Source organism: Nomascus leucogenys, chromosome 11 (assembly GCF_006542625.1).
Source record: "Nomascus leucogenys isolate Asia chromosome 11, Asia_NLE_v1, whole genome shotgun sequence".
Classification (NCBI taxonomy): Eukaryota; Metazoa; Chordata; class Mammalia; order Primates; family Hylobatidae; genus Nomascus; species Nomascus leucogenys.
Window position 1 is genome coordinate 105,393,357 of NC_044391.1, and position 18,061 is coordinate 105,411,417.

General features: G+C 52.4%; 3 protein-coding genes across 3 annotated transcripts; 1 reads left to right on the top strand and 2 right to left on the bottom strand.

Annotated features, from left to right (window-relative positions):
* Positions 1-61: 61 nt before the first annotated feature.
* EEF1AKMT4 (EEF1A lysine methyltransferase 4) lies at positions 62-9,133 on the top strand. Its single transcript, XM_012510552.2, has 3 exons — positions 62-289; positions 7,849-8,132; positions 8,662-9,133. Exons 1-3 carry the CDS (start codon positions 94-96, stop codon positions 8,947-8,949), a joined length of 768 nt encoding a protein of 255 aa, XP_012366006.2. The 5' UTR covers positions 62-93; the 3' UTR covers positions 8,950-9,133.
* A 450-nt stretch (positions 9,134-9,583) lies between these two features.
* On the bottom strand, positions 9,584-11,968 carry CAMK2N2 (calcium/calmodulin dependent protein kinase II inhibitor 2). The gene is made up of 2 exons (XM_030822900.1): positions 11,490-11,968; positions 9,584-10,597 (listed from the first exon to the last, which is right to left on the bottom strand). Exons 1-2 carry the CDS (start codon positions 11,656-11,658, stop codon positions 10,527-10,529), a joined length of 240 nt encoding a protein of 79 aa, XP_030678760.1. The 5' UTR covers positions 11,659-11,968; the 3' UTR covers positions 9,584-10,526.
* Positions 11,756-13,376, bottom strand: LOC115837307 (wiskott-Aldrich syndrome protein homolog 1-like). Its single transcript, XM_030822899.1, has 2 exons — positions 13,124-13,376; positions 11,756-12,523 (listed from the first exon to the last, which is right to left on the bottom strand). The coding sequence occupies exon 2, from the start codon at positions 12,475-12,477 to the stop codon at positions 11,770-11,772; it is 708 nt and encodes a 235-aa protein (XP_030678759.1). The 5' UTR covers positions 12,478-12,523; positions 13,124-13,376; the 3' UTR covers positions 11,756-11,769.
* Positions 13,377-18,061: the final 4,685 nt, after the last annotated feature.

The following is an 18,061-nucleotide window of genomic DNA, read 5'->3' on the forward strand; positions in this document are numbered from 1 at the left end:
TGGTGGGCGGAGAGACCAGGACCTCGCCTTCTGCATCCTGCCTTCTGTATTGGCTGAAGGGCCGGCGGCTCTGGCGGCCCCGCGGTTGAGAGCATGGCCTCTCCAGGGGCCGGTAGGGCGCCGCCGGAGCTACCGGAGCGGAACTGCGGGTACCGCGAAGTCGAGTACTGGGATCAGCGCTATCAAGGCGCAGCCGATTCTGCCCCCTACGATTGGTTCGGGGACTTCTCCTCCTTCCATGCCCTCCTAGAGCCGGAGCTGCGGCCCGAGGACCGTATCCTTGTGCTAGGTGGGTAATCCCCGCGCGGCCCCGCCAGGTAGAGCTGGCAGGACCGGCGCCGCGTGGGCTTGGCCCGGTCCGCTTTCCTCCCGCCTGTCTAACCGTCTTGGAGGACGCCTGAGTTGGGACGCGAGATCCAGCTCCTTCAGAGTCCCGGCTGTATTTAGTCAAGGCAAACAGGAGTAAGAGATTGTAGGTCCCGGGGCCCTCTGGAGAAAGACAGTCCCTCAGGGTTTGAGCGTGGGGAGTACCCAAGACCCTGTCCGGACCCTCGGGAGGCAGGCAGCCTTGGGGACCGGATTGCTCGGAGGACCTAGTTCAAGTTCTAGCGCTAATTGACTTGTATAACTTAGGACAAGTCATGAACCCGTTCTGAGCTTTAGATTCAGTTCTAGAAATGGGACTGCAAGTTCACATCGGAGGCGGCACGCGCAGGCACCTCGAGAATAATGCCCAGCGCTTTTCTTTTTGCCCCTGGGCACTGGGAGCCAGAGTCACCTAGAGAGAGTCCTATCTGAAACTTGGTCCTATGCCTTAGAGAGTGAGAACAGCACCCTCTAAGGGTGGAGGGGAGATTGCCGCCCAGGGTGATGAGATTCCCCAAAGGGAAGACGTGCTGGAGGAAAGGTAGGTCCCTGGGGTGTTCGGCTGACCTCTTGAGGTTCTCTCCTACTGTCAACCTTGGAGGCGCTAGTAAAGTTTGAATGAGCAACAGGTTTTCTTCCAATTGTCTTTTTTACTTTGCTCTTTGTAAAAGCCTTTGTATGTTTAAGTGAAGTCTTTAATAAATAAAAAAGGTATATGTAACATATATGTAAGGTATAAATGACAAATCTAATGTGTGTGTCTATTCCCCTCAGTTTGAGAAATAGAACATTACTAGGGATAGAAAAAAAGTATAATTTAGTGGTTAATAACTTGGCTGGGCGCGGTGGCTCACGCCATTAATCCCAGCACTTTGGGAGGCCAAGGCGGGCGGATCACCTGAGGTCGGGAGTTCGAGATCAGCCTGACCAACATGGAGAAACCCCATCTCTACTAAAAATATAAAAAATTAGTCGGGTGTGGTGGCGCATGCCTATAATCCCAACTACTTGGGAGGCTGAGGCAGGAAAATCGCTTGAACCCGGGAGGCGGAAGTTTCGGTGAGCCAAGATCATGCCATTGCACTCCAGCCTGTGCAAGAAGAGCAAAACTCTGTCTCAAAAAAAAAAAAAAAAAAGAAAGAACTTGGACTCTGGGCTGGGCTCATGATTCACGCTCATAATCCCAGCACTTTGGGAGGTCAAGGTGGAAGGATCACTTGATCGCAGGAGCTCAAGACCAGCCTGGGCAATATAGTGAGATCCCATCTCTACAAAAAATTTAGGCCAGAGCAGTGGCTTATGCTTGTAATCACAACACTTTGGGAGACCAAGGCAGGTGGAGCATTTGAGGTCAGGAGTTCAAGACAAGCCTGGCCAACATGGTGAAACCCTGTCTCTACTAAAAATACAAAAACCATCCAGGTGTGGTGGGACGTGCCTGTAATCCCAGGTACTTGGGAGGCTGAGGCAGGAGAATCACTTGAGCCCGGGAGGTGGAGGGTGCGGTGAGCCGAGATTGCACCACTCCACTCCAGCCTGGGTGACAGAGTGAGACCCTGTCTCAGAAAAAAAAAAAAAAATTAAAACTTAGCTGGGCATGGTGGCCTGTGCCCATAGTCCGACCTACTCAAGAGGCTGAGGCAGGAGGATCGTTTGAGCCAGGAGATCCAGGCTGCAGTGAGCTGTGATGGCTCCACTGGGCTCCAGCCTAGGCGACAGAATGAGACCCTGTCTCAAAACAAAGCAAAAGAAAAAACAAACAACCACCTTGGACTCTAGAGGCAGTGAATTATGTTCAAATCTTGGCTCAGCTTATACTGGCTGTGTAATCCTGGACAAAATACTTGAATTTCTGTGCTTCCATTTTCTCAACCTTAAAAACATAAGCATATTTATTAATTGGGCTTTAAGATGATTAAATGAGCATGAAAGATACCTAGAACAATGCCTGGCAAAATGAAAAGTATATTCAAGGTTCTCTGTGTGGTCCTCCTAAAACCCCTTCTTCCCACAAGTAAACACTTTCTTGAATCTGTGATTTTAAACCATTGCACTTATTTATAGATTTACCTTAGATCTATGTTTTCTCACGCTTTAGTGTGTATCAAAATTACCTGGAGAGCTAGACTGCACTGTGAGATTCTAATTCCAGGGATGGTCTAATGTGGGTCTCAGGAATCTGTATGTTCAACAAGCTTCACAGCAGATTCTTATGCTGGTGATTGGCAGAGTAACACTGCCTTAAAATCTATTTGACTGTTTTTTCACCAAACTGATGCTTTAAAAAAAATCTGCTTGACTGGGAACTATCCTTTTCTGGATAGGAGGGGCAAGAAGTCTAAAAATCAAAAGGGGAATTTCTAGAATCCGCAAGATGTAAGACCAAGACCCACAACTTGGGGAATACTCTACGTTACATTCCACCTCAACAGACTTGAGTGCCTGATAAGAGCCAGAGAATGTCCTGGGCCCTTTCTAACTTACTTAATCCTTATGACAACCCCTAAAAGCAAGTCAAAAGTATTAAGAGACTTACTCCAGGTTAGGGGTCTGTAAACTTTTTTTGAAAATGGCCAAACAAGTAAATATTTTAGGCTTTGCAGGCTACATAGTCTCTTTTACAATGACTCGCTTCTGCTATTGTAGTGGAAAAGCAGCTACAGACAATACAAAAGTGAATGAAGGCCAGGCGGGGTGGCTCATGCCTGTAATCCCACCACTTTGGGAGGCCGAGGCGGGCAGGTCACCTGGGGTCAGGAGTTCGAGAGCAGCCTGGCCAGCATGGTGAAACCCCATCTCTACTAAAAATATAAAAATCAGCCGGGTATGGTGACAGGCACCTGTAATCCCAGCTACTGCAGAGGCTGAGGCAAGAGAATTAATTGCTTGAACCAGGGAGGCGGAGGTTGCAGTGAGCCGAGATTGCGCCACTGCACTCCAGCCTGGGTGACAGGGTGAAACGCCCATCTCAAAAAAAAAAAAAAAGTGAATGAGAATAGCCATGTTTCAATATAACTTTATCTACCAAAACAGGTGGCAAGCTGCATTTGTCAACCCCTGCCACTCATTGTCTTAGATTGAGTTCCCCAGAAGCAAATCCTGAGATGAGGATTCATGTCCAAGTTATTTGTTAGGAATGTGCTCCCAGGAGAATTGGTAAGAGCTAGAGGGAACAGAGAAACGGAAGAAGCAAAGTTTCCCTGAAGGTAGTTTCAGCCTGAAGAGTCACAGATGTACACCATTAGAAGCAAACACACACCAAAACCCAGGGATATAAAACTAAAAATCGGTAAAAAGACTCCCAGGGCATCTGGTCAGAACACTGACAGTGTCCACTACTGTCATGCAGCAAGGAAGTGGTGAAGTAAGCGTGCTTTGTGACACCACACAGATGGGAGTAGGGAGGCATCTGGAACTCTTAAAACTGGTAAAATGATTACATTGTGAATTATAGCCTAATGGCCATATTGATATAGCTAACAATGGAATGTCACCACTGAAGGTGAGTGGGCCTCTTAAAAACTGGGAGGCAGTTGAACACAGTGGTTTAAGAGCTCTGGCTCTGGAGCGATAGAGGCCTGGGTCCAAATTCTGGCTCTTCCACTGACTATGTATGTGACCTTGAGAAAGTTTCTTACCACTTTCCTCAATTTTCCCATATAGAAAATGGGAATGGTAATAATAGTATCTTTTTTTTTTTTTTTTTAGATGGAGTCTCGTTCTGTTGCCCAGGCTGGAGTGCAGTGGTGCAATCTCAGCTCACTGCAAACTCCACCTTCTGGGTTCAAGCGATTCTCCTGTCTCAGCCTCCCGAGTAGCTGGGATTACAGGCGCCCACCACCACGCCTGGCTAATTTTTGTATTTTTAGTAGAAACGGGGTTTCACCATGTTGGCCAGGCTGATCTCCAACTTCTGACCTCAAGTGATCTGCCCGTCTCGGCCTCCCGAAGTGCTGGGATTACAGGCATGAGCCACCGTGCCCAGCCAATAGTATCCTTTATATGGCTCTACTGTGAAAGTAAACTGAAATAATTCTTATAAATGCTTAACATAGTACTGGTGTTCAATAACTATTAGCTATTATTATTTTTATTGAAAATGGGAATCAGAAAGGCAGTTTATCCAGGACTGTTCAGAGAACAGAGTACCCTGTTGGAAGACTCGTGTGTCTGGTCCCTATGGCTGAAACATCCTCAAAGCAAATGAATGTATATGGATGGCTGGCCCCACTTTGCTGTTATTGAGCTTCTCCGATTTGCTATGCTTGCTTGACTTCATGCTCTGTAGGAATCTTCTTGTTTTTTTTAGAGACAGGGTATTGCTCTGTCCCCAGGCTGGAGTGCAGTGGTGTGATCTTGGCCCACTGCAGCCTCTTGAACTCCTATGCTTAAGCGATCCTTTGGAATCTTTTGATCATAATCAAAAATTAATCTGGAAGCGGCCAGGCGCGGTGGCTCACGCCTGTAATCCCAGCACTTCGAGAGGCCGAGGCGGGCGGATCACAAGGTCAGGAGATTGAGACCATCCTGGCTAACACGGTGAAACCCCGTCTCTACTAAAAAAAAAAATACAAAAGAAATTAGCCGGGCGTGGTGATGGGCACCTGTAGTCCCAGCTACTTGGGAGGCTGAGGCAGGAGAATGGCGTGAACCTGGGAGGCGGAGCTTGTAGTGAGCCAAGATCAAGACTCCGTCTCAAAAAAAAAAAAAAAATTAATTTGGAATCAATTTGACTTCCAATTTAGATTTCCTATAAAGGGAAAAGGGACTGACCAGAGGATTCAACTCCTGTTCCCATGATGGCTATTTTTCTTGTTAAAAATTAGTAAATTAGCATTCTGGCTTATATTTCAATCTTGGTGTTGAGTTAGGATCCACTCAGCACTAGGCCCTCATGTGATGTATTCTTGGACATGGATCAATTCTCCAAGGCTCTACTTCCCTCAGGCCCCACTTTGGAAGGCAGTGGCTTTCCCAAGCCCCTTCTTAGTTGCTGGCCCCAAATCTCCGAGTCAACAGAATCAAAAGTCACTGCTTGTAAGCATGACTGCCCCAGTGGCCAGCTTTTGTTTCCCCTTCACCTTTGGTAAAGTTCTCTTGGAAGGTGCCATCTTGTACTAAGGAGAACAAAGGAAGGAAATCTGGATTTGTCCACAGTTTGGCAGAGCTCTACAGGTATATGAGGTCAGGTGTGGGGGTAATGAAGGGATTGTGGGTCAGCAAACCCAGTGGGATTTCAACCTGGAACTAAGTCAGGTTCTGCCATCCTTACCCCCATCCCATGTGCTGTATCTATTGTGGCTTTTTGTGGCTTCAACTTTGGGAAGCACGTGTTGGGTTTTCCTAGGCAAGATAGTTTTCCTTGAGCCCTAGGGCTTGAAGAGAAACATGGGAAGGGGCAGCTGGGGAGCAAGCAGCCAGCTGCCTCTGGGTACATTGTCCAGGTGCCAAACCCTGATAGATTAGGGCTATCCCAACTGCTGATCCTGTGATCCTCTTAGGGAGGCAAGTGGGGATTAAAGGAAATCTAATCCCAAGAGCTGAAGATCCCCAGTGGGGCTGTCAAGAGCTGTCACCCAGCCCCATTCTCAAGCTGGGACTGGCCATAGGAGGGCCTGGAAGAGGCCACTGGATCTTCTAAGGAAGTCATGCCCATTGGACTATAGATCCACATCCACTCCTCTCTCTTGTCCATCCTGACCCTACCCCCTTTGGGACTTCTTTCCAGGCACTTCCTACCAGAGTGTTGGGAAGTTGTCAAGACTCTGTTTTTCAAGACTTTGCTTGGTTGTCAGCTCTCCGGAAACTCTTGGCTGACTCACCTGAGGTGAGGTCCAGACCTTCCTGTGTGGTCTCACAGCCTGTCTCTATCGAAACACTCATCATGTTTTGCGGCAACTGTCTGATTACACATTTTTTCCTCCTACTGGAGCATGAGCTCCTTGAGGGCAGGGACTTTTATTCATGGGCAGAGCCTAATATGTAGTGCTCAATACATATATTAAGAATTGCGGCCAGGTGTGGTGGCTCATGCCTATAATTCTAGCACTTTGGGAGGCCAAGGCAGGTGGATCACCTGAGGTCAGGACCAGCCTGACCAACATGGTGAAACCCCGTCTCTACTAAAATACAAAATTAGCTGGGCGTGGTGGTGCATGCCTGTAGTCCCAGCTACTCAGGAGGTTGAGGCAGGAGAATTGCTGGAACCCGGGAGGCAGAGGTTGCAGTGAGCCAAGATCGTGCCTCTGCACTCCAGCCTGGGCAACGGGAGTGAAACTCCATCTCAAAAAAAAAAAAGAAAAAGAAAGAAAAGAAAAAAAGAATTGCAAGGAATTAGTCAGCTCCACTGTGTGTCCCCACCTAGTTTCCCCTTCACTTGTTAATTCTGTTTTGGAAAACAAAGTAGAATAACCCCTAACATGAGGTCTTCCCAGGGTTGATATCTTCTAAGCTTTTCTAAGAGGTTGGGGATTAGGATAATACTAATTTTTATCATTATTATGCTACTAATAATATTATGGTCCTAATGATACCAGTATTATCCCCATTTTGAATTTGAGGAAACTGAGGCTCAAAGAGTTGAATGATTTGCCGTGGCTGTGTGACTAAGAATATCAGAACCCAAATCTCTGAACTCCTAACTTTAGAGCTCCTTCAGCTACTCTACAGTTCTTAGTTCTTTTTCTTTTCTTTTTTTGAAACGGGGTTTCGCTCTTGTCACCCAGGCTAGAGTGCAATGGCACTATCTCGGCTCACCGCAACCTCCGCCTCCTGGGTTCAAGCAATTCTCCTGCCTCAGCCTCCCCAGTAGCTGGGATTACAGGCATGTGCCACCACGCCTGGCTAATTTTGTATTTTTAGTAGAGATGGGGTTTCTCCATGTTGGTCAGGCTGGTCTTGAACTCCTGACCTCAGGTGACCCACCCTCCTCGGCCTCCCAAAGTGCTGGGATTACAGGCGTGAACCATCGCGCCCGGCCCCTAGCTCTTAGTTCTTAAGTTTAATGCATCACATCCTGTATATGGCCTACATATTATTATCTTCATTTTTCTGAATAGGAAATCCAAGTTTTAGCCAGGGGTGGTGGCATGTGCCTGTAATCCCAGCTCCTCAGAAGGCTGAGGCAGGAGAATCGCTTGAACCCGGGAGGCGGAGGTTGCAGTGAGCGGAGATTGCACCACTGTACTCCAGCCTGGGCAACCGAGTAAGACTTCATCTAAAAAAAAAAAAAAAAAAAAATTCTATGTTTCTAGTATTTAAACAACTTGTCCCAGCCCACACAGCTAGGAGTGATAGAGCCAGGGTTTGCACCCAGCCCTGTGCGATTCCAAGGCTTGTGCTTTTTCTGCACTCTGCCACCTCCTCTCAGTACTGGAGGGTTTGGATTGAGAGAAAACGGGGCCAAGAGTGGATGGATATTCAGGGGGAGGTGAGAACCAAAGCTAACGTAGCTCTTTTGCCACCCATCCCCTCCCACCCCAGGTTGTGGGAACAGTGCCCTGAGCTACGAGCTGTTCCTCAGAGGCTTCCCTGATGTGACCAGTGTGGACTACTCGTCAGTCGTGGTGGCTGCCATGCAGGCTCGCTATGCCCATGTGCCGCAGCTGCGCTGGGAGACCATGGATGTGCGGAAGCTGGACTTCCCCAGTGCTTCTTTTGATGTGGTGCTGGAGAAAGGCACGCTGGATGCCCTGCTGGCTGGGGAACGAGATCCCTGGACCGTGTCCTCTGAAGGTGTCCACACTGTGGACCAAGTGTTGAGTGAGGTAAGAGAGCAACAAGAGAGGAAGGCAGATCAATAGGTGGGGCTGCAGGGTTGAGGTTTCAGGGGACAGGAAGAAATCAGAAGCCAGAAGCATGTTTTGGAGCAAGTAGTGGGTCGCCCTCAGGAGTGTGGCTCTCTGAAGGAAGGGAAGGGTTAAGCGGGGTCGAGATTTAGAGGCGGCTGGAATAGTCAGGCTCACAAAGGCTGATGTGTGGTTACTGGGTTGCCATAGGGATGAGGTAGCAGCCAGGTTCCTGACAGGTGACAGAGACTGCCAAGGTGAGCAGTTATAGGAAAGTGGTGCCCCTATACCTGATATCACTTCTATACCCCTCCCTGAATAGAATATAGCCCTAATCCCAAGGAATGGCCAGGGGCAGAGAGAGTGGCTCACTCTTTGCCATGGAAAGCCTGAGCTACGGATATGGGATGGTTCCTGAGGTTTGACTGGGAGGGCATCTAGAACAGTACTGACCTTTGAGAACCTGAAGATCCACTTCTCACCAATGGCTTCTCTGTCTGCCTTGCAGGTGAGCCGCGTGCTGGTCCCTGGAGGCCGGTTCATCTCAATGACTTCTGCTGCCCCCCACTTTCGGACCAGACACTATGCCCAAGCCTCTTATGGCTGGTCCCTGAGGCATGCTACCTATGGCAGCGGTTTCCACTTCCATCTGTACCTCATGCACAAGGGCGGGGAGCTCAGTGTGGCCCAGCTGGCTCTGGGGGCCCAAATCCTCTCACCCCCCAGACCTCCCACCTCACCTTGCTTCCTTCAGGACTCAGATCATGAGGACTTCCTTAGTGCCATTCAGCTCTGAGGCCAGAGCATGGTCCTCCACCCTTCCTGCCATTCTGCCCTGGACTCCTCAGGTAGTTGGAATTCCTGACTCAGGACTTGGGGTTGGGTCCAAGGTGCTTACATCCCAGGGGCCTCGTGCCTAAGATAGAGGGTGGGAGCGAACCCACATGAACCAATACAGCCCAGCTCCAACTAGATCCAGATTCCAGGTTTCTTGCTTCTTTCTTGGGTTCCTCAGTTCTCTCCTGGATTCCCCAACCTCTGCCACCACACCAAACCACCAGTGATGCATCCCCTGGGGCAAAGCTCAGCATAACCCCTCTGCACACCAGCCAGCCTGGAGACCGTTGTCCCTGGGGCCTGTTACTGATCCTCATCTAGCCTTGATTTATCCACAGGAGACTGCAGGCTTTGAACCTAGACCGCTTTATGTTTCTCACCCTAGCTCCATCCCCAACACTGGTGACCAGTCACGCCTGGGTTGTATCTCTACCCAAGGAGGCCACATCATAATGATGTTCCCAGGCCAGGCTGGCTTGTCTGTCTTACTTGGCAACCATCCCTCACCAGCAACATGCACCTGAGATTCCCAAGTACCTGCCCCCACTCCCATTTTGGCCTGGCTCCTGAGACCTAAGCAGCGGCCACACACACACAGGGAGGTCTGTGTTTATTCACACACTCCTGGTACAGTGAGGATGGAGGAACATTTACAAAGGGCACCCCTGGGTTGAGAACATCTCCGGGGCCACAGATGTCATCCAAAGGTGCAGAGCAGTCCCTATTTGGGTTCCCAGGGGTAAGACGCAGGGGTCCAAGGTAAAATCGGATCTGGGCCCTTGGAAGGTGATGATACCTTGGGGAGAAGGGGTCTGCCAGAATGCCTCCTGGGGTCAGGCCTGGGCAGACTGGCCATGTGGTTGGTAACCGTGTCGGGGGCTTGTCTCACCCCAGCCTCAACACCCATCCTATCTGCCAGGCGCAGAAGAGCGTGGCCGAGACTGAGGGGAGGGCAGGAACCATGAGCAGAGCCAGTAAACAAAGAGTCGGATATAAAAATACAAATGTGCTGAGGAAGTCTCTTAGAAAGAGGGTGAGGCTAGGGTCACGCCAGACAGGGGTGGGGGTGAGGAACGGCCCGGAGGACTGGGCTCAGGTGGGTGGAAAGCTCATGCAAGTACGCAGCCAAACATCCCTGGCCGCGCGCGGTCCGACACCGGCGGCCGCCCGGTCTGCAGACCAGACTGGCCGGAGGGGGGCGGGGCAGGGGAGCCGTGCGGGAGGGGGCGGGCCGGGGGCTGGGGGCCGCGGGTCTCCGTGTCCGTTCCGGTGTGCGGGGTGGGGCTGCGGCCCGAGGTTTTAAAGTGCATGAGCGCGGCGGCGGGTTCCGGGCGGGTCCGCGCCGCCGCTACCGCGGCCGCCGTGGTGCTGAAGCGGACAGCTCCGGAGTGCCTGGCGGCGGCGGCGGCACGGCCCTGCAGCCCCCGCCCGCGGGCGCCTGGGCCGGGGCCGGGGGGCGCCGGCAGCCGCATCTCCGGCCCGCGCTCCTGGCCGCTGCGAGGCTGGGCCCGGAGCCCGCCGCCCGAGCCGGCGCGTCTACACTCCGGACGGCGGCTTCTCCCCCATCCCCTTCAGCACGTCGTCTATCCGGTCATCCTCGATCACCACTGCGCAGGGAGAAAGCGCGTCAGCCGCGCGGCCTCGGGGGGCGGCGGCGATGAGAATGAGCCCCGCGTCCTAGCGTCCCGCGCAGCTACTGCCCGTGGCCCAGCGACGCCCCTCGGAACCCTGTGCCGCGGTGTCCTCCCCGTCCGAACTCTTCTGGAGACCCAACCCGCCGCCAAGCCTAGGTCCCACAGACCCCCTCCCCTCCCGATGGCGGAACGCCCCTCTTCAAAGGCTCCAGCTATTCTCCCTCCCAGTGCGAGCCCTCCTGCCACCTGAGCCTTCCTCCGAATTGATCAGAAACCTTTTGCTCACGGAATCCCCCTCTTCAACCCTCACTTCAACAGATCCCCCTCCTCAAATGGGGCTCAAACCGAGTATCCAGCTGGTCCAGCCCTCTCCTCCACCTGAGCCCTCTCGCCGCTGGAACCCCTCTTCCGATCCTGGCACCAACAGAGCTCCCCTCCCCATGCAAACAACCAAGACAAGCGGACCCCCGGCCTCCTGCCCTCTCTTGTTAGACGCCCCTCTCGATCCGAAGGTTCTTCGTATTGTCCACCGACTCAGTATTTGATCCCAAAGAATCAGCCCGTTAACCCGTGTTCCCACTTTCGTGCAGCCCCAAATGCCCCGACCGGCCCCTCCCCCTCGCCCGGGTGCCAGGGCTCTGCTTCCAGAGGTGGCGAGCATCGAATCCGGGGCACCGTGTTCCCGGGAGAAGGGAAGAGGGGGACACACACTGCAGCGGGGACCCCCCCTCCAGCCCGGGCCGGAGAGCGGCTGGTGTGCTGGTCTGCGGCAAGAGCTGCGGGCACTCGGCGGGGAACGGCAGCCGGGGGGCGCCCGGCGGAGGGTTTCTGGGTCAGGCGGCGACTCCGGGCCCGGGCCGCGTACCTCGCTTGGCTCGGCCGATCTGGCCCAGCTTGGGGGGTCGCTTGGCCTGGTTGCCCGCGAAGAAGGAGTTGGTGTCCTGCAGGCGGCAGCTGAAGGAGAGGTCGGAGCCCTCGGGGTCTGCGCCGAAGCGGCCCATCTTGTCTTCGCTGTAGGGCAGGATCTCGGACATGGCGGGCGCGGGGTGGGCGCGGGGCGGGAGCGGGACTGCGGCGGGGCGCGGGCGGCGGGCTTGCTGCCGGACCGGCCCTACCTCAGCAGGGGAGCCGGCGGAAGGATGAAGTCATGCAGCATCCGGGGCTGAGGAGCCAAGCGGGGCCTCCTCCCCCGCGCCTCCGCCTCCCGGGCCGCTGGGCAGGCGGCGGCGGCGGCGGTGGCGGGGACCGGGCGGGGGCGGGGGCGGGGGCGGGGGGCGGGGGTGGCGGCGGCGGCGGCAAGAGCGGAATGACGATGAGCGCCCGACTGCGGCAGAGCACGGCGGGCGGGGCGCGGTGGAGGCGGGGCGGGTACTGGCCAGGGGAAAGAGGCGGGGCCGGGGGCAGGAGCGCGCCCAGCTACCCCGGGAACCGAGGCAGCTGGAGTGGGAGGTTCCCGCACTGTGGCGGGGAATGGCCGGCACGTGGGTCTTGGAGAATAGTACCAGCCAACCCGGCCGGGACCTCGCGGGGAGGGGCGGGACCGAAGGGGGGTGGGATCGAGCCTGGTACTGGAGGAGCCTGGGGGAGGGTCTGACCCCTAGGCTGGGAGAGGCGTGCAAGGGGGACTGGAAGCATGGGGGCAAAAGCTGGTCGGGCGCATTGGGGCGGGAAGGCGGCCGCAGGGCTGGCAATGGAAAGCGGGGAGCGGGAAATGCGCGGGGAGGAGACTCGGGTACAGGGTAAATGGGGAAGGCAGGAACCCACAGCGCGGGAAGAGCTCGGGCCAGTGGGATGGTGCTCTCGCCGCTGACGCGCTCTTGTACTAGTTGCTCTGCTGGTCTTAAGTAGATCATCAGGGTCCGTGCGTCTCTGACTGCCCGTCTGTGTCTCTGTCTCCGCCTTTGTATGTGTCAGTCCATCTCTAAGTGTCTGTATCTCTCTGTCTCCGTGCCCCGTATCTCTTTCGCTGTGTTATGGCCTTTGTCTATGCCTGTCCCTTAAGTGTCTTTGCCTTTCTCTATCTATCTCCATTCTTGACTCCTGTATCTATGTGCCACAGTGTCTCCGTCTCCTGAATCTGGGTATTTCAGTCTCTCCTGGGAGGGGTCTATAGTAACTGGGCCGACGCGCGCGCACCAGGGCAGACACCCCCAGCCCTAGTCCGGTGGCTGGAGCCGAAATGCGGACTGGAAGAGCCCGTCGCTCCCTGCGGCTCCCCCAGCTCTGGAGTGGTGCTCTCGCAGTGTAGGAGGAATGAATGGCGGCGTCGCGGGGGGCGCCCTGGCTGCGGGTGACGCGGGGAAGCTCGGAGCACCTGAGGACGCGGAGCGCGCCAGTGTGTGCCCCGAGGGAGTGCGGTAGAGATGGAGGGTGCCCCCCGCCCTCGATGCTTTGGACCACGGGTGAGTTCTCGCCTCACCGACGGGAACATGCCCTCTTCTCCCCTTGCCTCCCGCCCCCACAACCCCCGCCCTGGCTGGCCGTCACCCGCGGCGTCACCTGCTTGCCAGCGCGCAGGAGCTCTGGCGCAATCACTGGCCTTGGGGAGGAGGGGGTGTCTCACATGCGGCGACAGTGACGGCAGCGCTGATAAGGGTAATGATCACCCTGTACGTTCATTCCACACTCCAGGCGGACGCGCTTTCCTTCCTTAATCTGGCCAAATCACCAAATCACACAGCTGGTGAGGCTGCCTTGTAGTGGGTCTCCTTGCAACACTTCCTCGCCAGGTGTTAATACCGGAGACACAGGGACAAACGCAGTGGTGGCTGCCCAGGGAACTGGATGGGGGGCGGGGCGGTATGCCACAGGATGCCTTGATGCCAGCCTCACTCAAGGGCCCAGGCCTGGGGGCCCATCACTATGAAGCCCTCCTCTGCTCTGTCCTAGTCAGAGGGCCACAGCTGGAGGTGGAGCCCCAGCCTGGAGTGAGAAGAGCCCTGAAACTGGAAGGACAATAAAGGCAGAAGACTGGGGTCACTGGAAGAGAGTCCAGAAAATTCCATATCCGCTGGAGGTTGTCCAGTAATGGGTTCCAATCCTGACTCCCACTTTCTCAGTGACCTTGAACTGAAGGACCCATAATCATGGTTTTAAAAAATTAATTCGTTTGTACTTAAAACATTTTAGGAGGCTGGGCGCAGTGGCTCACGCCTGCAATCCCAGCACTTTGGGAGGCCGAGGTGGGTGGATCACCTGAGGTCAGGAGTTCGAAACCAGCCTGATCAACAAGGCGAAATCCCGTCTCTACTAAAAATACAAAAAAAATTAGCCAGGTATGGCACACACCTGCAGTCCCAGCTACTTGGGAGGCTGAGGCACAAGAACCGCTTGACCTAGGGTGGCAAAGGTGGCAGTTGGCAGACACTGGGCCATTGCACTCCAGCCTGGGCGACAGAGCGAGGTGAGACTCCGTCTCAATAAAAGAAAGAAAGAAAAAGAGAGAAAGAAAGAGAGAGAAAGGAAGGAAGGAAAAAAATTTTAGGAAAATTAAGAAAATCACATAACATCTTTTTTTTTTTTTGACATAGAGTCTCGCTCTGTTGCCCAGGCTGGAGTGCAATGGCGCGATCTCGGCTTACCATAACCTCTACCTCCCAGGTTCAAGTGATTCTCCTGCCTCAGCCTCCCAAGTAGCTGGGACTACAGGCACATGCCACCATGCTAAGCTTTTTTTTTTTTTTTTTGAGACGGAGTCTCACTCTGTCGCCAGGCTGGAGTGCAGTGGCACCATCTCAGCTCACTGCAACCTCCTCCCCCTGGGTTCAAGCGATTCTCCTGCCTCAGCCTCCCGGGTAGCTGGGACTACAGGTGCTTGCCACCACTCCCAGCTAATTTTTGTATTTTTAGTAGAGACAGGGTTTCACCATGTTGGCCAGGATGGTCTCGATCTCTTGACCTCGTGATCCGCCCGCTTGGCCTCCCAAAGTGTTGGGATTACAGGAGTGAGCCACTGCGCCCTGCCAATCTTTGTATTTTTAGTAGAAATGGGGTTTCACTATGTTGGCCAGGCTGGTCTCAAACTCCTGACTTCGTGATCTGCCCGCCTCGGCCTCCCAAAGTGCTGGGATTATAGGCATGAGCCACCATACCCGGCCTTATAACATTATATATATATATCCTTCTAGTCTTTTTCCCATGTTTCTGCATGATATGACACCTCTCTAAGCCCCATGTTCTAGTCTGAAGCATGGGGATGATAAAACCTACTTATTAAGGAAAGTTTTGCTGGGCACCATTCATGGCTCACACCTGTGAATTCCGCGACTCAGAAGGCTGAAGCAGAAGGATCGCTTGAAGCCAGGAGTTGGAGACCAGGCTGGACAACATAACTAGGCCCCATCTCTAAATAAATAAGTAAATAAATGAGCAAGCCGGGTATGGTGGTACACACCTGTGGTCCCAGCTACTTGCAAGGCTGTGGTAGAAGGATCACTTGAGCACAGGAGTTTGAGGCTGCAGTGAGCCATAATGGTGCTGCTGCACTCTGGCCTGGGTGACAGAGCAAGACCCTGACTCAAAAAAGAAAAGGACAGTTTTGTAGATGAAACTGTCCCGGGGGTAAAGTGGGTTGTCTGAGGAGGTAGTGAGCTGCCCCTCACCTAAAGTGCCAAGGAAGAGGCATGAGGGTTCTTGCCAAGGATGAGATAAGAGCATTGTGTGAGGAATTGAAACAATTCTCCTTTCTCTCTGCACAATGAGGGAGATTGGAGAAATGACGGTTTAATCCAGAATTCACTTGGTTACCTCCTTCTTAAATAATTATATTCCATCCTTGCTGTGCCTGCTGGATCATGGTTAAAGCAAAAGTCCCAAGTACAAACCTGTGGACTATTACAATATATAAGCTTCAGCTATGTTGTAAAAATGTGGGGATTTCTTTAAATTCTGCTCCTCTCTTTAAAATTCTGATATTCTGCGTCCTTCCCATGAGAGGAAAATACATTTTCACACTAAAATGAAATAAAGCTTGTATAGAGTGCGTGACGGTGCGTTGAGTCTCTCAGTTGGAAGGTCCCTCAAACCTAGTATACTTGCTCCACGTGCTCTACACAGATAACATGCCTTTTGACAATTATTAGTGACACTTTTAGTCAAGTGGAAACTGTAGACCCCTGTAGTGGGTTGAATAGGGGCTCCCACAACAATTCAATCTTCACCTGTAACCTCAAAGTGTGACTCAGGGCCAGGTGCAGTGGCTCATGCCTGTAATCCCAGCACTTTGGGAGGCCAAGGCGGGAGAATGACTTGAGCCTAGGAGTTCAAAACCAGCCTGGGCAATATAGTGAGACGCCATCTCTACTAAAAAAAAAAAAGTAGTTAGGCATGGTGGTGCATTCCTGTAGTCCCAGCTACTTGGGAGGCTGAGGTAGGAGGATAACTGGAGCACAGGAGCTAGTTGGCAGTGAGCTATGATTGTACCACGCTGCACTCTAGCCTGGGTGACAGAGCAAGACCCTGTCTTAAAAAAAAAAAGTGTGACCTTATTTGGAAATAAGGCTTTTGCAGATACAATTAGTTAAGATAAGGTACAGTCAAGCTAGATGGCTCATGCCTGTAATCCCAGCACTTTGGGAGGCCCAGGTGGATGGATTACCTGAGGTCAGGAGTTCAAGACCAGCCTGGCCAAGATGAAGAAACCCCATCTCTACTAAAAATAGCCCAGATTGTGCCACTGCACTCCAGCCTCTGTGACAGAGTGAGATCCTGTCTCAAAAAATAAAATAAAATAAAATAAAATAAAATAAAATAATAAAATAAAATATAGGCCGGGTGTGGTGGCTCATGCCTGTAATCCTAGCACTTTGGGAGAACAAGGCAGGAAGATCCCATGAGCCCAGGAGTTGGAGACCAGCCTGGGCAACATAGGGAGACCCTGCCTTATATAGAAAGAAAAAAATAAAAATAAAAAATAAATTAAGATGGGGTTATACTGGATTATGGTGGGCCCTAAATCCAATCACTTATGTGTTTATAAGAAGAGGACAGACACACAGGGAAAAAGGCCACATGAAAGATGCAGAGATAGGAGTGAAGGAACTACAAGGTAAGGAACACCAAGAATTGTTGGGAGCCACCAGCAGCTGAAAGAGGCAAGGAAAAATTCTTCCAAAGGAGCTTGACCCTACCAACACCTTGATTTTGGGCTTCTGGCCTTCCAGCCTTCCAGCACTGTGAGAGAGTAAGTTTCTGTTGTTTTAAGTCCCCAGTTTGTAGTACTTTATTACAGTGACCCTAAGAAACAAATACAAGCTGTTAGAAATATTTTGGGGTAAGCCGGGTGTGGTGGCTCACACCTGCAATCCCAGCACTCTGGGAGGCCGAGGAAGGTGGATCACCTGAGGTCAGGAGTTCAAGATCAGCCTGGCCAACATGGCGAAACCCCATCTCTACTAAAAGAACAAAAATTAGCTGGGCATGGTGGTGGGCACCTGTAATCCCAGCTATGGGGAGGCTGAGGCAGGAGAATTGCTTGAACCCGGGAGGCAGAGGTAGCAGTGAGCCGAGATTGGCCCCTGCACTCCAGCCTGGGTGGCAGAACAAGACTCCATCTCAAAAAATATAGGCCGGGCGTGGTGGCTTATACCTGTAATCCCAGCACTTTGGGAGGCCGAGGTGAGCGGATCATGAGGTCAGGAGATCGAGACCATCCTGGCTAACACGGTGAAATCCCGTCTCTACTAAAAATACAAAAAATTAGCCGGGCATGGTGGCAGGCTCCTGCAGTCCCAGCTACTCAGGAGCCTGAGGCAGGAGAATGGCACGGACTTGGGAGGCAGAGCTTGTAGTGAGCTGAGATTGCGCCACTGAACTCCAGCCTGGGTGACAGAGTGGGACTCTATCTCAAAAAAAAAAAAAGTATGTATATATTTTTTGGGGGGGTAGTATTTTTACTATCATTTCTCTGATCATGTTTCTCCTTCCTTAGACTCTCTCTGGGCCCTTTGGTCCTACCCTATCCACCTGATGGAAGCCCACACCATGAGGGTATTTCCTGGGCCCATTCTATTTAAAAGAAACCGATAAATTACTATATCAGTCTGTTTTCACACTGCTGATAAATACATACCTGAGACTGGGTAATTTATACAGGAAAAAGAGTTTAATGGACTTACAGTTCCACGTGACTGGGGAGGCCTCACAATCATGGCAGAGGGCAAGGAGGAGCAAGTCATATCTTACACGGATGGCAGCAGGCAAAGCAAGAGAGCTTGTGCAGGGAAACTTTCTCTTATAGAACCATCAGATCTCATGAGACCCACCCACTATCACAAGAACAGCACAGGAAAGACCTGCCCCCATGATTCAATCACCTCCCACCAGGTCCCTCCCACAACACATGGGAATTCAAGATGAGATTTGGGTGGGGACACAGCCAAACTATATCAATTACCAAAAAAAGAATGAGAAAGATCTATGTGAACAGACATGGTAAAA

Excerpts from the sequence above, each read along its gene's own strand:
- LOC115837307 (XM_030822899.1), bottom strand. The coding sequence starts at position 12,477 with ATGATCTACTTAAGACCAGCAGAGCAACTAGTACAAGAGCGCGTCAGC.
- EEF1AKMT4 (XM_012510552.2), top strand. The coding sequence starts at position 94 with ATGGCCTCTCCAGGGGCCGGTAGGGCGCCGCCGGAGCTACCGGAGCGG. Across the intron at positions 290-7,848 it reads GGACCGTATCCTTGTGCTAG|GTTGTGGGAACAGTGCCCTG; the intron begins GTGGGTAATCCC and ends CTCCCACCCCAG. Across the intron at positions 8,133-8,661 it reads TGGACCAAGTGTTGAGTGAG|GTGAGCCGCGTGCTGGTCCC; the intron begins GTAAGAGAGCAA and ends TCTGCCTTGCAG.
- CAMK2N2 (XM_030822900.1), bottom strand. The coding sequence starts at position 11,658 with ATGTCCGAGATCCTGCCCTACAGCGAAGACAAGATGGGCCGCTTCGGC. Across the intron at positions 10,598-11,489 it reads GATCGGCCGAGCCAAGCGAG|TGGTGATCGAGGATGACCGG; the intron begins GTACGCGGCCCG and ends CTCCCTGCGCAG.